This window comes from Urocitellus parryii, chromosome 6 (assembly GCF_045843805.1).
Source record: "Urocitellus parryii isolate mUroPar1 chromosome 6, mUroPar1.hap1, whole genome shotgun sequence".
In the NCBI taxonomy this organism is placed as follows: Eukaryota; Metazoa; Chordata; class Mammalia; order Rodentia; family Sciuridae; genus Urocitellus; species Urocitellus parryii.
In genome coordinates, this window is record NC_135536.1 from 118,543,451 (window position 1) to 118,560,305 (window position 16,855).

General features: G+C 53.9%; 1 protein-coding gene across 1 annotated transcript; it reads left to right on the forward strand.

Annotated features, from left to right (window-relative positions):
* The first annotated feature begins 2,937 nt into the window (after window positions 1-2,937).
* On the forward strand, window positions 2,938-13,960 carry Snx33 (sorting nexin 33). The gene is made up of 2 exons (XM_026387825.2): window positions 2,938-5,856; window positions 12,363-13,960. The coding sequence occupies exons 1-2, from the start codon at window positions 4,389-4,391 to the stop codon at window positions 12,614-12,616; spliced, it is 1,722 nt and encodes a 573-aa protein (XP_026243610.1). The 5' UTR covers window positions 2,938-4,388; the 3' UTR covers window positions 12,617-13,960.
* Window positions 13,961-16,855: the final 2,895 nt, after the last annotated feature.

Sequence of the window (16,855 nt, forward strand, 5' to 3'; positions counted from 1 at the left end):
GGGAAAAAAGGCAGCTGGGACCAGGAGAGCAGTAGAAAGATGCTGATAAAAGAGGAATCCTAGAAGGCAGGTGCAGTGGTGTTTGCCTGTAATCCCAGCAACTAAGGAGGCTGAGGCAGGAGGATTGCAAGTCCGAGGCCAGCCTATGTAACTTTGTATATCTGTCTCCAAATTAAAAAATAAAATAAAATAAAAGGGGCTAGGGCTTTAGTTTAGTGGTAGAAAGCTCCTGAGTTCAGTATTCAGTACCACCACCAAAAAAAAAAAAAAAAGGACTGGATTGGGGTGGGGAGAGGGGGACATCATTAGCAAATATGTTAAATATATGGTGTTCCATGCTATGGGCCTAAATAAGATAATCAAAGGAATGAATATGAATATATGCATGGACAGAGACAAGGCTGGGCGTTCAGGGTGGTATGGTCACAGACTGAATAGAAAATACAAGAGGATCACTCTATTGTGGTCACTCTAGTGTTAATAATTATTAGAGAACCCGACATGGTGGCGCATGCTGCCTGTGATCACAGTGGCTGGGGAGGCTGAGGCAGGAGGGTTTCGAGTTCAAGGCCAGCCTCAGCAACTTATTGAGGCCCTAAGCAACTCAGCAAGACCCTGTCTCAAAACACAAAAAGTGCTGGGGATTTAGCTCAGTGGCAGAGTGTTTGCCTAACAAGTGAAAGGCTCTAAGTTAAAAAAAAAAAAAAAAAAAGAGAGATAATTGGAGAGAAGAGGATGAACCAATGACATAGAAGGGAAACCAATTACAGTATGGTCTCTCTGGTACAAATGAAGAAAGTATATCCAAAAGGGAGGGGGGGGGGGTTAAAATGCTAGTGAGAATAAGAGAGTAACTGAGAATCAATGGGATTCAGCAACACCAAGGTTACTTGATAAAAATATTTCACTATAAGGTTAAGGGTGTATGTGAGAGGTGGAAAGATCCTGGGTTAAATCCCTGGTGTTCAGAGAATAGTTCAGCACTTTCACTGTGTGTGTGTGTGTGTGTGTGTGTGTGTGTGTGTGTGTGTGAGAGAGAGAGAGAGACAGACAGACAGACAGACAGACAGGGATTGAACCCAGGGCCTCACACATACCAGGCAAGCACTTCACCACTGAGCTACATTCCCCAGCACTCTATTTATTTATTTTTGGTTTTTGAGACAGGGTATTGCTAATTTTCCCAGACTAGCCCCAAACTGAATCCTCTAGTCTCAGCCTCCTATGTAGCCGGGCCAGAAAGGCTTTCTTTTTTCTTTCTTTTTCTTTTCTTTTTTTTTTTTTTCTTTTTTGGTACATAGGATTGAATCCAAGGGCTTAATCACTAAGCCACATCACCAGCCCTTTTGTAATATTTTATTTAAAGACAGTGTCTCACTAAATTGCTTAGGGTCTTGCTGAATTACTGAAGCTGGCTTTGAACTTGTGATCCTCCTGCCTCGGCCTCCCAAACTGATGGGATTACAGGCCTACACCGCTGCACCTGCACTGAAGCTTTCTTGATTCTTGCTCCACCCAGACTAGTGTAGGTGCCCTCCCATGCACCGTGTGTGTGTGTGTGTGTGTGTGTGTGTGTGTGTGTGTGTGTGTGGTGGGGGGAGCTGTTGAGGATTAAACCCAGGACCTTGTGCATGCTAGGCAAGTGCTCTACCATGGAGCACCGCCTCCATTCCCCAATGGGCCTCCATTCCCCAATGCACCTTTCATTGCAATGGTCACACTGTGCAAGGAGCATCTCTCTACTTGTCAGGACACAACTGAGTTTCTGGCAGGTAAGGACAATATTTTACTTGTCTGTGTACCCCAAGGTCCTGGTACATAGTAGGTACTCAGTTAATTGTTGTTGTTGTTATTATTATTATTATTATTTTGGCAGTACTGGGGATTGAACCCAGAGATGCTTTACAACTAAATTACATCCTATGGGCTGGGGATGTGGCTCAAGCGGTAGCGCGCTCGCCTGGCATGCGTGCGGCCTGGGTTCAATCCTCAGCACCACATACCAACAAAGATGATGTTGTGTCCGCCGAGAACTAAAAAATAAATATTAAAAAAAATTCTCTCTCTCCTCTCTCACTCTCTCTTTAAAAAAAAAAATTACATCCCAGTTCTTTTTTTTTTTTTTTTTTTTTTTTGAGACACGGCCTCACTAAATTGCCGAGGATGGCTTTGAGCTTGTAATCCTCCTGTCTCAGCCTCCAGAGTAACTGAGTCACTTCAATTTCTTGAATCCATAACTGAATGAATGAGACAGAATGGATGAATTAAAGACAAGTGGAACTAGACTGTAAGTGCCTAGCAGGAACCTGGACTGCTAGTGCTGCTGGTGCTCCCCAGTGTCCAGCAGAATCAAGTCCAAAACGCTTGCCTCTTCTGAAGTCTCTACAAGACCATTTCTCTTTGCTGCTGCGATAAAGCACAAAACATCTGGTCCCAGCCAGCCGCAGCACAAAGCAACAGGGAACTTGGCTGCGTCCTAGGCTTGTTCCTGGTCTCTACAGATGTAGGGTTTTGCCGTCCCCTCCCCTCCAACCAGCCCCCAAGAAGTTGCCCAGGGCAGAGGTGTTCTAAGAAACTGGAGCACCCAGCGGACGGTATCCCAGGTCAGACGCCTGGGTCGCGCAGGCTGCTGCCGCGCAGGCGGTAGCCAGTCCAGAGAACAATCCCGGAGTCGCGCCGCGGCCCGGTGCGGACGCAGCCCTAGTGAGGGGTAGGAAGGAAAGGAGGCCCCTTCGGCGGGCGCGGCTCTCCAGGCACCCCACCCCGTCCCGGCTCGGCCGCCCTGGTTGCCACCCGGCGCTTTGCAAACTTTCGGAGTTTTCCTGCACTTGCGTCACGGAAAAGGCAGGAGGGTGACGGAGTCCGGGAGGCGAGGCGGCTGCGGCTGGCGAGCTCCCCCGCGCGGCGCTCAAGGCCCTGGGGCGAGAGGTGTTTCACCGCGCGGGCGGCTGGGCTGGGTGGCGGCTCGAAACCCACTAAGTCCCGGATCGTCCCCGCTGTCTCGCCTCCTGGGCAGAGCGCGAGGGCCACAAGGAAAGAGGTGCGGAAGAGTCGGCGGGGCCGGGTTCCAGCGCCCCTGGCCCGCGGGAGGGCGGAGCCGGGCTGTCCCTGCCCAGGCGGGACGCGCGGAAGTGCGGTGGAGTTTGCCCAATTCCCCAGCCTGCTTTTCCTCTCTCCCTCCCTCCCTCACCCCACCCCTCACCTCCCCTTCGGCTATTCCCTCCTTCCTTGGGACGCCACCTCCCGGAATCGCCTTTTTGTTTTGTTTTGTTTTGGAGCTGGCTTCTCGCCGGCGCCTTGGAGGGGCTGCGAGTGCGGGAGAAGTGCAAGCGGGGGCCCCGCAGGGCAGAGCGGAGGACGGGCGGACGGACGGACAAATCACCAGCCTGGCCATCTACTCACCGGAGCTCCCTCTGCAAACTACTGTTGAGTGTTTGGGGGCACGCGAGGAGTGGGGGACGGGGGTCGTGAATCCCGGGCTCCCGGACGGATTTCCGCTAGGCTACCTCGGGACTGGGGTCCTTGGACTCAGATAGGGGTCAGCTTCAGGCGCAGAAACAGCTGAGGAATTAGGCAAACAAAAGAGGACACTGAGCGACCGGCCAGAAGTCTCCTGAGCGACCCGTCGCGCCCCCTCCTTCCCCAGGGTGGGGGCTGGCCACTTGAGGGGCGACAAGTGGGGACCGGAGCCGGCGGGGCTCGGCCAAGCCGCCAGGGTCGTGGAGTTGGAGGCCTGTTGTGCAAGCCTCGGCCCTTGTTTTCCCGGCCTGGCTCGTTGTGAGGCCGGACACATCCACCCTTGGACTCGATTCAGGAGGCTGCTGCTTTTCTCCTTGCCCCTCTTGGATTTTCTGGATTTTTGAAAACCCAGTGGCCTAGGAGGAGGAGGAGGAGGAAGGAGGAAGGGGCAGATCTGCAGAGGAATGTGAGAGCCTCCCAAAGCCGGAGCAGCCAGAAGCAGCCCAGAGCCAGAGGGATTGCAGAGCCCTGCCCCCGGGTTCTGGGACTGTTGTTTCTGAGTGATTCTTGTCTATTTTAGAACATTGTTCCAGTGGAAAGTGTCGAATTCTTGCCCTCATAGAGCTGGTTTCTCCAGGTCATTTGACTTTTCTGCTTGTGGTAGAAAGCAGAGACCCCCTCCAGGGGCTGCCAAGGGAGGGGAGGAAGACTACGGACATGAGCCCTCCCTGTTCACAGGCATATGCCCAGAGACTTAATAGAGTAGTTTCTGGGCCATGGACATTATTCTGAAGAGAGGGAGGCTGGACAGAGTCTGTGGGTGCTGAGACCCCATTTTAGGGGCTGAGAGATTGAGCTGTGAGTGCATTCTTGTGCTTGGACTTGTGAGCATCCCTGTCTGGGCAGGACCATCTCCTTCTTTATCCAGCATGGCACTGAAAGGCAGAGCCCTGTATGACTTTCGCAGTGAGAACAAGGAGGAAATCAGCATCCAGCAGGATGAAGACCTGGTTATCTTTAGTGAGACCTCACTGGATGGCTGGCTACAGGGGCAGAATAGTCGTGGTGAGACAGGACTTTTCCCTGCCTCTTATGTGGAGATCATCCCTGCTGGCATCAGCCCCAACCATGCTGACAACTCTAGCAGCCCTGCAGATTTTTCAAGCACCCAGGTGAGCTTGTACAGCCCCAGTGTGGCCAGCTCAGCCAGAAGTGGTGTGGGCAGTGGCTTCCTCTCAAACCAGGGCAGCTTTGAGGATGATGATGATGATGATTGGGATGACTGGGATGATGGATGCACAGTGGTGGAGGAGCCTCGGGCTGGTGGGCTGGGTACCAATGGGCACCCCCCACTTAACCTCTCCTACCCGGGTGCCTACCCCAGCCAACACATGGCCTTCCGGCCCAAACCACCCCTGGAGCGGCAGGACAGCCTGGCATCTGCCAAGAGAGGCAGTGTGGTGGGACGCAACCTCAACCGTTTCTCCTGCTTTGTGCGCTCTGGAGTGGAGGCCTTCATCCTGGGGGATGTGCCCATGATGGCCAAGATCGCTGAGACATACTCTATTGAAATGGGCCCTCGTGGCCCCCAGTGGAAGGCCAACCCCCACCCATTTGCCTGCTCTGTGGAGGACCCCACGAAACAGACCAAGTTCAAAGGCATCAAAAGCTACATCTCCTACAAGCTCACACCCACCCATGCTGGCTCGCCAGTCTACCGGCGCTACAAACACTTTGATTGGCTCTATAACCGCCTACTTCACAAGTTCACTGTCATCTCGGTTCCCCACCTGCCTGAGAAGCAGGCCACAGGCCGCTTTGAGGAGGACTTCATTGAGAAGCGGAAACGGCGTCTTATCCTCTGGATGGACCACATGACCAGCCACCCGGTGCTCTCCCAGTACGAGGGCTTCCAGCATTTCCTCAGCTGCCTGGATGCCAAACAGTGGAAGATGGGCAAACGCAGGGCAGAAAGGGACGAGATGGTGGGCGCCAGCTTCCTGCTTACCTTCCAGATCCCCACGGAGCACCAGGACCTGCAGGATGTGGAGGACCGTGTAGACACATTCAAGGCTTTCAGCAAGAAGATGGATGACAGTGTCCTGCAGCTCAGCACTGTGGCGTCAGAGCTGGTGCGGAAGCATGTGGGGGGCTTCCGAAAGGAATTCCAGAAGCTGGGCAGTGCCTTCCAGGCCATCAGCCATGCTTTCCAGATGGACCCCCCCTTTAGCTCTGAAGCCCTCAACAGTGCCATCTCTCACACTGGTCGGACCTACGAAGCCGTGGGTGAGATGTTCGCTGAGCAGCCCAAGAATGACCTCTTCCAGATGCTCGACACACTCTCTCTCTACCAGGGCCTGCTCTCCAACTTCCCAGACATTATCCACCTGCAGAAAGGTAAGACCCAATGCAGACAGGTGACTCTCCCTGAGTCTGGTGCTTTGCTGGAGCCTGGGGATGTAGGGATGGACTGGAGCAGCTCACCAAGTCTTTCTGTCTCAATCTCAATCATTCACTCAAAAAATGAGTTGAGTATGTACTATGTGGCAGGTGCCCTCTACGTACAGGGATATTGTGGACAGGCCTGGTTCCTGTCCTCTCAAAGTTCTATGTTTAACTTCTTGTCAGTTCATTCATTTTCTCTTTGTCTCATTTATCTCATTATGCATGAAGCCTCAAGGTATCAGGCTGGGTTCTGGAAACACAGAGATGATCAGGCCCCAGGCCTTGCCCTTGAGGAGTCCAGGGGCTCAGGGGGACCCAGAACCAAACCTCATAACAAGAGCACAGTGTGCAGCTCTCTCCTTATCTCCTGTCTTCTCATAAGCTCAGAACCCACCTTTGCAGTTTCAGAGCCTTCTCATGTCTCCGCTCCACCCTATCTGAGAGCTCCCTATCTGTGCAGGAGGATCTCTGTCCTTATTTTGCAAATGAAAGAGCCTGTGTCCACAGCAGAGTGGTTGCACAGAGTCCATGGACCAGCTGGGACTGTCCTTTTTTCCTGCCACCTCCCCAAGGACACATTCATGTTGGCTGCCTCCCAGGTGCCCATGTTTTCAGTTCTCATGGCCCCCTCTCTGGGGGAGGGACAGGATGGGCCCCTGCCTGTTACTGCTGGGGATGTCAAGGAACTGCCAGGGAAATGACTCATCCTGGGTCACACAAGGGCTCTGGGCTGGGCTGGGGAGCAGAAACAGGGCCTGTGGTCCCCTCCTGAGAGCCAGCAAGGGTCAGGGCACTGCCCACATAGCCAATCTAATCCCCCTTCCCAAGCCTGGCTTCTCTTCTAAGGAGTGAGTCAGGGGCTGACCCAGCAGGGGGAGGCAGGTGTTGGAGTCTTGGGGAAGTTTGGGAGGGCACATGTCAGAAGAGAGGTGTGGTTCTCCCTGGGGCTGCTTGGTAACTCAGGAAGAACTTGTGCAGGGCGTGGGACTGGCCCCTGGACCCTAGGCCCTGAGGTCAGGCCTGGCTTGGTGGGGAGTTTTACTCTGGGTGGGGCCCAGAGGCAGATGAGCCTGGGGGACCGCAAACCCCCTTCGTCCTCAGTATCCAACAGAGTCTGGGGAAAGCCAGCAGCTCTCCTTATCAGCAGGACATTGACTGTCAGAACTTTAGTTCCCAGTATGCTTTGTCCCCTAACTTTCTCCTCCTCCTCCTCCTCTCCCTCCTGTGTGTTCCCTACCCCATATCTCCACCTTCCTTCCTCCTTTCAGCTCCAGGAGATCCAAGGCCTGATTCTAGTCTGGCTTTTCCTAGTTTGCCTTGTGTCCCTGGGAAGTGTCTTTGCCTCTCTGGGCCTTAGTTTCCTACCCTTGAGAAAAGATGGGGTGGGGACAGTGAGATCCTAGGCCTTCAAGGGAGAGAACAGGAAGGGGTTCTGGGGAGGGTCTGGCCCAGAAGCAAAATGATGCCTTAGATCTGGCTGTATGCTCTGGGTCGGGGAAGGCCAAGGGAGGTAGCTGTGGCTGGGGGCCCAGTAGGGCAGGTGCCTTCCTGTGCAGAAGTGGAGCTGCACTCTGCACCAGGGCCTGGGAAAGCTGGTTCAACCAGCTCCTTGGCTCCTGTGTGGGCAGCAGGAGGCTGGGCACAATGATTAAACAGCTGCTCCCACGCAGTGAGTGACAGGGGACACTTGCCTAGGGCAGAACTAGAACAGGAGGGCAACCCCATGTCCAGGGCACCCATGGCTCCCAGGCTTGGATCAAAGCAGGTGGGGAGTGAAGCCAGATCAGACTTTTTGACTCAAGGAAGGGAGACAGAGCTGAGGGAAGCCATGTCTGAGGTATGGCTGGAGGTATTTCTAAGAGTCAGGGGTCATCATCCTTTGGAGCAATTAGGCAACCTGAAGCAAGACAGCCCACCTTCCCTCACCCAGACCCCCACCACACACACCCTGCCTCCCAGGGTAAGCTCTCCTGGACTTACTCTGAGTTTGGGGCTGTGGCCTGGGCTCTAGGGAGAGTCAAAGATTAGGGCTTGGAATTGGTAGAGCACTTGCCTTGCAAGTGTGAGGCCCTGGGTTCCATCCTCAGCATCACATGAAAATAAACAAATAAAGATATTGTGTCCAACTACAACAAAAAGAATATTAAAAGAGAGAGGGAGGGAGAGAGAGAGAGAGAGAGAGAGAGAGAGAGAGAGAGAGAGAGAAACCTGGGCAGGCTTTGGGGACAGCCTGAGGGGGTCCTACACTGGCCCTGTGGGTGGAGCTCTCCCTCAGGCAGAGCAGGACAATTGGGTCCTGGGTCCCTAGGACTCTATCTGTCCTGTTGGACATCTGAATGAATGATGAGTGTGTAGAAGAGACACACTGGAGGAGGCCCAGGTGAGGCGTCAGTCCAGGATTGGGGCAAACTTTGACTCTGAGGTGACCTTGGAAAGTTTTCTCCCCTCAGTCTCCACATTAATAAAATGGGAGCTGAGCTGAGGTCCATTTACCGGGTCTGCCCATTGGGCCAGACTCCGGAGCCCAGTCCAGGGGTCTCCCATGGGAACAACCACTATATAATTAACATCAGAACTGGCGCAGTTTGGGGATGAAAGGGGGCCCTAGTTAGTAAAGGTTATCTTGGGACACAAGAAGAAATTGGCTGCCTGGGGCAAGCCAGGGCCTGTGGTCCCCTCCTGAGAGCCAGCAAGGGCAGGCTAAGTCCTGAGGCTCATCACAAGTCAGCAGTCTGGTGTGATCCCCCCATTTTCCAGATGAGGTACACTGAGGTGATTTGATAAGCAGAGCAGGCATTGGAGCCCAGGTGTCCAACTACAACTAACATCCCAGGCTGTTTCCACTGCCAGACAGATGGAGGAAGCAGTTCTCAAGGGATGGACAGCTGAGAGAGATAAGCCAGAAGCGGAGAGGAAGGAAAGAGGTTTGGGTGGACTGGGCACTCCAGCATTAACTCAGTTGGCATCCTAAGTGCAGGACCACAGTGGAGGAGCTCATAGCATGGCCAGGACCATGTGACCTTTGCTCTTGCCTGGGAGATAGACAAGTAGGTGGGTTCTGCCTTTGTAGATTCTGAGCTATCATTTAATCCTTCTCTACCTCTCTTCCTTTTTTTTTTCCTTCTTGGTACTGGGGATTGAACCCAGGCGCATTTTATCAGCTACATCCCCAGCCCTTTTTATTTTTATTTTGAGACAGGTTCTAGCTAAGTTGTCAAGGCTTGCCTCAAACTTGTGATCCTCCTGCCTCAGTCTCCATAGTTGCTGGGATTATAGGTATACACCAGTGCATCCTGCTTCTCCTAGGTTTTATAAACAGGATAGTGCTGCCATGAGCCACCAGTGGCTGCAGCTTTCTGTGAGTTCATGGATAGGAAGGCAATTTTGCACACCATAGCGCACAGTATCCTGGGCTCTTGGTCATATCAGGCACTGTCCTCAGCACTTCACACATATGAGTTCAGTTAAACCTCAACTGAACTGTGTAGGGTGCATATAATCAGTTTCCAGTTTCACAGACGCGGAATCTGTAAAGTACTATACTGTTGTGAGCAGTTGTCAGCAGCATCACATCTAATATGACTTGTCCCATTTGACAGCAGGGAGACCAGCAGCCCAGGTGAGAGCAGTGGTTTGCTAAGGGGACACAGCTGGGACTAGGACTCAGAGACCTCTTTCCCCCAACTTGGGCAGGTGGAAACTACCTTCATGAGATTGAAGCAAGATGGTTTGAGGCTGGAGCTTAGGAAATAATTTTGGGGCCCTGGGACTGTGCAGCTGGTGGGCTTCAGCTCTCCCTTCCCATTCCTGGGTCCCAACATGCCAAAGCAGGAGACAACCCTAGAGGACTCCCAGGTCAAGTCCCAAATAGAATGTCGAGGGGATGCTGGACAGGCCTGGGTCCTGACTCCCAGCTTGTTGGGTGGAACCCCTTAGCCTTAGCTGATCCTGGCCCTAAAACTGAGTCAACAGGGTGAGAAAGTGACAGAGCAGCGTGGGCCCTCTGCCTGTCCCCATCCCTGCAGCCTTTGCCCCCGCCCCCCGACCCTAGCCTGCCTATGGATATCTAGCAATTGCAATAGGTTCATTCTTGCTCTTTGGGTCACAGTCTTCTCATCCACAAAAGGAACTTTTCCTTCCTCCAAGGTCATGGGCAAGAAAGCCCATGCATCTCCATTGCCCCTAAATTCTTGCAGGCAGGTGGAATCCAGGTGCCCAAGTCTCCCCTTCAGGTAAGTCCCTTTGGCTGAAGCTCACCTCCATTTTTTTTTTGTCCTGCTATTTGTTTTCATCCTTCCTCCTTTCCCCATCCCTCCTTCCTTCTCTCCCCAACCCCTCTCTTCTTTTTTCTCTTTCTTTCCTAGGGATTGAACTCAGGGGTACTTTGTTACTGAGCCACATCGACAACCCCTTCTTATTTTATTTTACTTTGAGATAGGGTCTCACTAAATTGCTGAGGCAGTCCTTGATTTTGCAGTCCTCCTCTCTCAACTCCCAAGTCACTGGGATTACAGGCATGAGCCACCACACTCAGCCCTATTTTCTGCCTTTCTTCTTATGGCTCCTCATACCCCCTGGGACCTTCTCAGATCCCTATGTCCATTGTCTGGGTCCAGCATAGGCTCCCTGCAGCAAAGATGGTGTCCACTTTCCAGCTGTGGAGGGCCAAGCACACCCCACTTATGGGGCAGAAAGGAGTCTGGGAACCCCTAGGTAAGTCCCTGTCCCTCAGGACCTTAGTTTCCTCTTATAGCAGTAGAGGGGTGAGGACTGGGCCTCAGGATGATCCCTATTCTGCTGCCCAGGGCTGGGCTGTTGGGATGGAACAGGGGGCAGGAAGTGGTTGAGGGAGAGTGACAGAAGGTGGAGTGGCCTGGGAAGTTAGGAGATAGGGACTACAGATTTCTTTTCAATGCTGTGTGAGTGGCTCTGGTGACTCTCAAGAAATATTTTCAGCATCTAGAGCCCTGGGCTTGGATGTAGTAAGTGCTCAGCAAATGCACTTTGAATGCATCTGACACCTTGAGTGAGAATAAAAAGAATACCATCTAGAAGGTCCTCAAGAGTCCTCCTTAAAGGAGAAGCAGCAAAGCGTAGATAACGATCGTGCTATGTGTGTGCAGTGGATGCCCTTGAGGACCCGGAGGGAGGGTGCTGTGTTCCCACCTCTGTTATCCTCTTTGCACAGTGGATTCTGTCTCAGTCCTGGAGGAGTGGGTGCTAGGCAAGGCAAACCACCTCCTCTTCCCAGTAACTGTCCCCACTGGCTTAAAGGCAGAATTAGTCAAGGACCTTATAATTCAGAACTGAAATTCATTAACCAGCACTTGTTGATTCATTCAGATTCTCCCATATTGGGTCTCCTGCTCAGGTTTATCCCCTATCCTCCATCTGCCACCTGATTATTACAATAGTCTCCTCTGTTTCCCAAGGGCTGGGGAGAGGAGTGGGCAAAGCCTCTTTGGAGGGGAGACATATCAGGTGTCTTTGAAGTACTGTTTTAGAATCAGCAGAATGATGGGCAGGATGGGGAGACAGGACAGATAAGATAGGGGAGGCATTCTGCTTGGAGGTACTGGAGAAGGCTCTGGTGTAGAAGTGGCATCTGATCTGGGCCTTGAATTATGGATAGGGATCCAGCAGGCAGAGGTATGAAGGAGCTGGGAGGGTTTAATGAACATGGGGTCAGTTTGGAATGAACACAGAGACTGACTCCCAGAAGCCTCCTGGGCCAGAGGAACAGATGTGGACCTTGATCTGTAGGCAGTGGGAGGAGCCAAGGAAGGTACCCAGCTTGGGGGGTATTTTGGGGTACTACAGGACAGACAAGCTGGATCAAGGGTGGGTCTGCTGTAGCAGCCCAGGGACAGGATCAGTCTGTTCAGCAGACCTGTATCAGAATCTGCTGTGGGCCAGGCCTGGTTCTGGGAATTAGGGAACAGAAGCTAAGACAGGCCCTGAACTGATCCAGCCACCTCTGCCCAGGGTAGGTGGGCAGAGAAGTTATAGGGTGTAATAACTGGGGTAGGGAAAAGCCAAGGAGCTTGGTGTCACCAGGAGGGCCTGTGGAGGCCAAAGGGCACAGAGAAGGTTTGCTGGTGGAGCTGGGACCTGGGCTGAATTAGGAGTCAGTGTGAGATGGTCAGGCCTGTGATCGGGAGGGTCAGGGATTTCCCAGTCCTGGAAATTGATCCATTAACGGGGCTGTGACTCATTGGGACCAGCTGCTGTTGGTGCTGTAGGTTTGGAGAGAAGATGGTATGTCCCGGTTAGGAGGTGCTGAGGGAATTCCCTGATGGAAACAGCCAGGTGGCTGGGCTGTGGGTCTGGAGTCCAGGGATAAGGACTGAATCAAGCTGATGAGGATGTTGTCTGCCTTTGATGGTGCTCAGGGAGCACACAGGGAGCAGAGAGAAGAGGCCCAAGCCGTAATGTGCCGGTCCTCTCTGCCCCGCCAGGTGCCTTTGCCAAGGTGAAAGAGAGCCAGCGCATGAGCGACGAGGGCCGCATGGCCCAAGACGAGGCAGATGGCATTCGAAGGCGCTGCCGTGTGGTGGGCTTTGCCCTGCAGGCCGAGATGAACCACTTCCACCAGCGCCGGGAGCTCGACTTCAAGCACATGATGCAGAACTACCTGCGCCAGCAGATCCTGTTCTACCAGCGGGTGGGCCAGCAGCTGGAGAAGACCCTGCGCATGTACGACCACCTCTGACCACATGCCCTGGGTCCCTCCCCACCCTAAGGCCTGGTCACTACCGTTTACCTCACTTCAGACCTCCCTGCACCAGCAATGGCTGTGGGGTCTTGGGGTGGGTGAGGTAAGCAGCCTCTTCATCCTCCCCAGAGAAGGGGTCTTGGAGGAGTCACAGGTGCCCCTGGAATGTTTCCCCCCCCTTTAAAGATGGGACTTGACAGGGGAGAGAATGGAGCTGGGCATCCTCCAGGCCAAAGCCTGGGCTGCTGGTCAGTCGCTAAAGGCTAAGCCAGGATCCACTTCCTCTGGAGCCCGTAGCACACATTCATCTGGCCACCACCCCCTTCATTCAGCAAATTACCAAGAGGCCCATGATGGCCCAGCGATGGCCCTGGATCAGACCTGGGCACACAAACTAGGACGAGTGTTCCCTGGAGGAGTCTCCATCCAAGGTGGGGATCAGACCCAGAAATAGGCAAAGTCAATGTAATGTGACAGGTAGAAGCACACAGGAGAGACCCCAGCATTTTGCTGGTCAGAGGAGACTCCATTGGTAGGTGACATTCCAGCAATGTCTTGAAGAATGACGAGGACTACCAGACTGTAAACGGGGAGAAGGACGTTTGTGGGAGAGGCCCAACATGGGCTTTTATTTCCCTTACTTTTCCTAAGCAAGTTTGATGCCCTCTTCATGGGGACCCTGGCCTATGGCAGAGGGAAGGCCTATGCTCATATGTCCCTGGATTTTCCTGCCCCATCCCATTGCCTGCAGGAGGGGCTGCAGGCCAACTCCCTCCTGCAGGCCTCTGACTTCCCCCTCTGCTGAGCCCCAACTTTCTCTTGGCTAGAGGACCATGTAGCATCCTTTCCTGTCTGGACTACAGGTGCTGAGACAAGCCATGGACTCCCAGGCCCTGGTGGCACTTTCCCAAAGGAGAGTCTCAAAGTTCCTAGATATTTGATTTCACCAGCAGTAACTCTCTGTACCCCAAACAGGCTCAGATCTGAGGCTCTCAGGGTCTCTGTCCCCCGCCCCCAGCACTTTCTTCCTGAGTCCTTCACGTTGCACAGTAGGAAACCTAAGGGGAGAAAAGAAGAGGTTCCAGGCCCCTCTGCCCTTGGCCAGCCTCACTGTGAGGGAGTTCTTGCTCCTGGTCAGGTTGGGCTGTCTCCCACCTGTTTACATCCTGCAGGGGTGACTGCCCCCCACCAAGGCCAGGCTGTGGGCCAGCAGCTGTCGGGTTAGCTGACCTTACCACTTCTGCCCACCCGGGAGCTCATGGTCTATAATGGTCTGCTATAGCTGCTGCTGCTTAAAATTTTTTTTTCTGTCTTTTTTCTCTTGATAAACTGTTACAATTAAGTTGAGAGAAGCATGACTTTTTCTGTTTGGATCCTAGAAGGAGGTGAGGGTTGGGGAAGGATAGAACCTGAATTGTCCCTGGGAACCACAGGACCAGATTTGGCACAGAATTTACTATAGAGTGTTGAAAGGGAGAGGGAGGACTTGGCTGGTGGGAGGAGCAAGAGATGGCCCTTACCCCCAGTTGGCCTCACTACCTCCTGGGACCTCACCCACCATCTCAGATAGCTGGGGTCCTGTGCAGTGGTTTGACTGTGCTATAAGCTCCATGCTGAGGGTTGTAGGAGGAAGGCAGAGGAGGCCTTGCCCAGGATAGTCCCAGGCTGTTTCTGTCCCAAGGGAGCCATGTCCTGACCTTGCCTCTGGAAAGCCCCAGTCCAGGGGAAGGGAGGGGGACACTCAGAAACTGCGTCCCCCTCCAATCAGTCCTGGGTGCTCAACCTTGCAGTGGCTTCCATGTTGGAAACTGAATAGTGCCCACAGCTCTGCCCTGGGGGCTCCCTGGTCAAGGTGGATTGGAATTATTCCTCCAGAGAGGAGAGAAACATGGCTCTTCTCCAGAGGCCTTGGGGACTTAGGTGGGGTAAGGTAGAGGACACACTTCCAGGGTTAGGGCCACCAGTAAGGCTTTGGCCAGGCCAGGGACTAGAGAGCTCATGGCAGGGAAATGGGGAAGTGGCTCCACTCAGGGCAGGGCTCCCCATTCAGGGCACAGCGTCCTTAGAGGAACTTCTGGAATGGGTCCCCCTGGCCTTGGATCAAAATTAGGTCAGATCTGGGACTTTCTGAGGAATTTTCCCCTCCCTGCCCTTCTTCCTTCATTTTCCATCCCATCTGAGGAACTTCCCACCCTTGACCTCTTCTCAGCTTGGACCTCCATGTAGCCTTCTGCAGAGCAGGCTCTGAGCATTGGGAAGGGTCCCCTTCCTGAGCAGTGTGGAATGCTCCTCATCTTCCACAGTGCCTGGAAAGTCCCATTAATGCTTCCTGCCCTGGGGGCATAGTTGCCCTCTGTGTCTCTTGGTCGAGAGGGGACCACCTCCCACACCTACCATCCTCAGAGCAACTTCTCAAGAGGGGCTTGGACCTAGGAGAAGAACCAGAAGTGAAGACTTGGGGTGGGCCAGGCCTGCTCCAGGCGTCCTGAGGGCTCTGGGGCGCAGGTGTGTGTGGGTGAGGCAGGGGATGTCACAGCCCCGCTCTGGTTTCTGTCAGTATGGGTTAGGGTGTTGGGGGGATTTGGGATTGTTCTGCACTAGCTGGAGCCCCTGACACCAGGGGACTAGCTGGGGGGGGCATGCTGGTGGTGGCAGGGCTTGCTGGCCTTAGTCACATGCCAGGCAGATGTTCCAGACTAAGCTGGGCCCAGCTGCCTCTAGTTTCCTCCCTCACTTTGAGGGGGGTGGAAAACAAGGCCTCTTTTTCTGTCTTGGGCAGCTACCAGGACCTGGAGTGGGGGTGGGGGACCCCTGATCCCCAATCTTGGCCCAACCCAGGAGGAGTCTGCTTTGTGCCTTCATGTGGGGGTTGGGGATGGAGGCAGACCTCAGATCCCATATCCTGTCACCTCCTGAACACAGGAGGGCTGTGAGCCACTGTGTCATGACCATGCCACTGACTGGAGCAGAGCCAGGCCTGGGAGAGCCAAGTGGCTCTGGCAGCCCCGTGGCAGAGCCACATGGTCATCCACACATCCATGCAGTCACAGAGCCACTCAGTGGCAGACACACAGCCCAAAGCAGACACAGCTGCATGTGGTCACACCACCTGCCCACCCTACCACACCTGGCCACAGACACGTGTGTCCGTTTGCTCCCGGAGTTGCCTCCCAGCCACACATCCACACCTGCCACATGCTCATAGCCATGGCCTCACATGCAATTAACAGCATCTGTCTCCACCACTTTGTCACATGTAGCCACACCACAGTCCTGTGTGCATAGTCCTGTCCTTACACCGTGATACATATAAGTCACACGTGGACATAACAAAGGCGTAAAGGTGTCACACAAGCGTAGCTGTACTGGATGCATCTGTGCCACTTCTCATAACGCCCAACCCAGCTCCTCAGAGTTTCAAGAGAACTTTGAGGGACAAGCAGCCTTGAAGGGGGGTTGTCTCTGAGGAAGAATTAGAGGAAGTTACAAGTACCACGTTCTGCGCACACCCTGGGAGCTCTGGGTGTGTAGTTGGGATGAACAGGTGGCATCAAGTTCAGCTCATTGCAGAGACAGTGACCCTGAGGCCTAATGAACTCTGGTAGCTGGCTACCTCATCCATCAGGGTGGGGGATGCTCCAGGCTCTGTGGCCTGGCCCTAACCACCCTGGGCCAACCTCACAGCCAGGCTGATCAGCAGGCTCCTGGCTGAACCCTCCTAACAAAATTCCAGCCATCTTCCATCTTTCCAACTTGAGCTGAGCTTAGTGTCCACGAGAGCAGGGGCCAGGATGCCGTGGGCGGGGCCTGTGCCTGGGCGGGAGGAACATTCCTGCGTCAAGTCCTCCCGAGCATGTGAGGACTGGGCCACCCCACCCTGCCCGCCTGCCCGCTGACTCAGGCCTCCAGGAGCCAAGCCCTCGAAGCTCCCCACCCACACCAACCTGCTTCCCCACCAGTGGGGGCTGAGGCCAGAGGAGACGGTGAGTCCTGGCAAGAAGACTGGGGGGGATCAAAATTCACCTCCCCCAGGCTACCCCAGAGGGGCTGATTCCCACACCCAGCCGCGTGGTTCAGACCTTTCTCTTTTGGTTTGCTTTTATTAATCAAACCCCAAGCCCAAAGCGGTCCAGTTTGTATAAAAAGCAGCGTCTCATGTGGCAGTAGCCTCCTGCACCCACACACCAGCCCAAGTCAGCACCTCCATTCCATCTTACAGAGACAGACTTGGCAGAG

Coding starts and splice junctions, on each gene's coding strand:
- Snx33 (XM_026387825.2), top strand. CDS start 4,389: ATGGCACTGAAAGGCAGAGCCCTGTATGACTTTCGCAGTGAGAACAAG. Junction 5,857..12,362: donor CATTATCCACCTGCAGAAAG/GTAAGACCCAAT, acceptor CTGCCCCGCCAG/GTGCCTTTGCCAAGGTGAAA.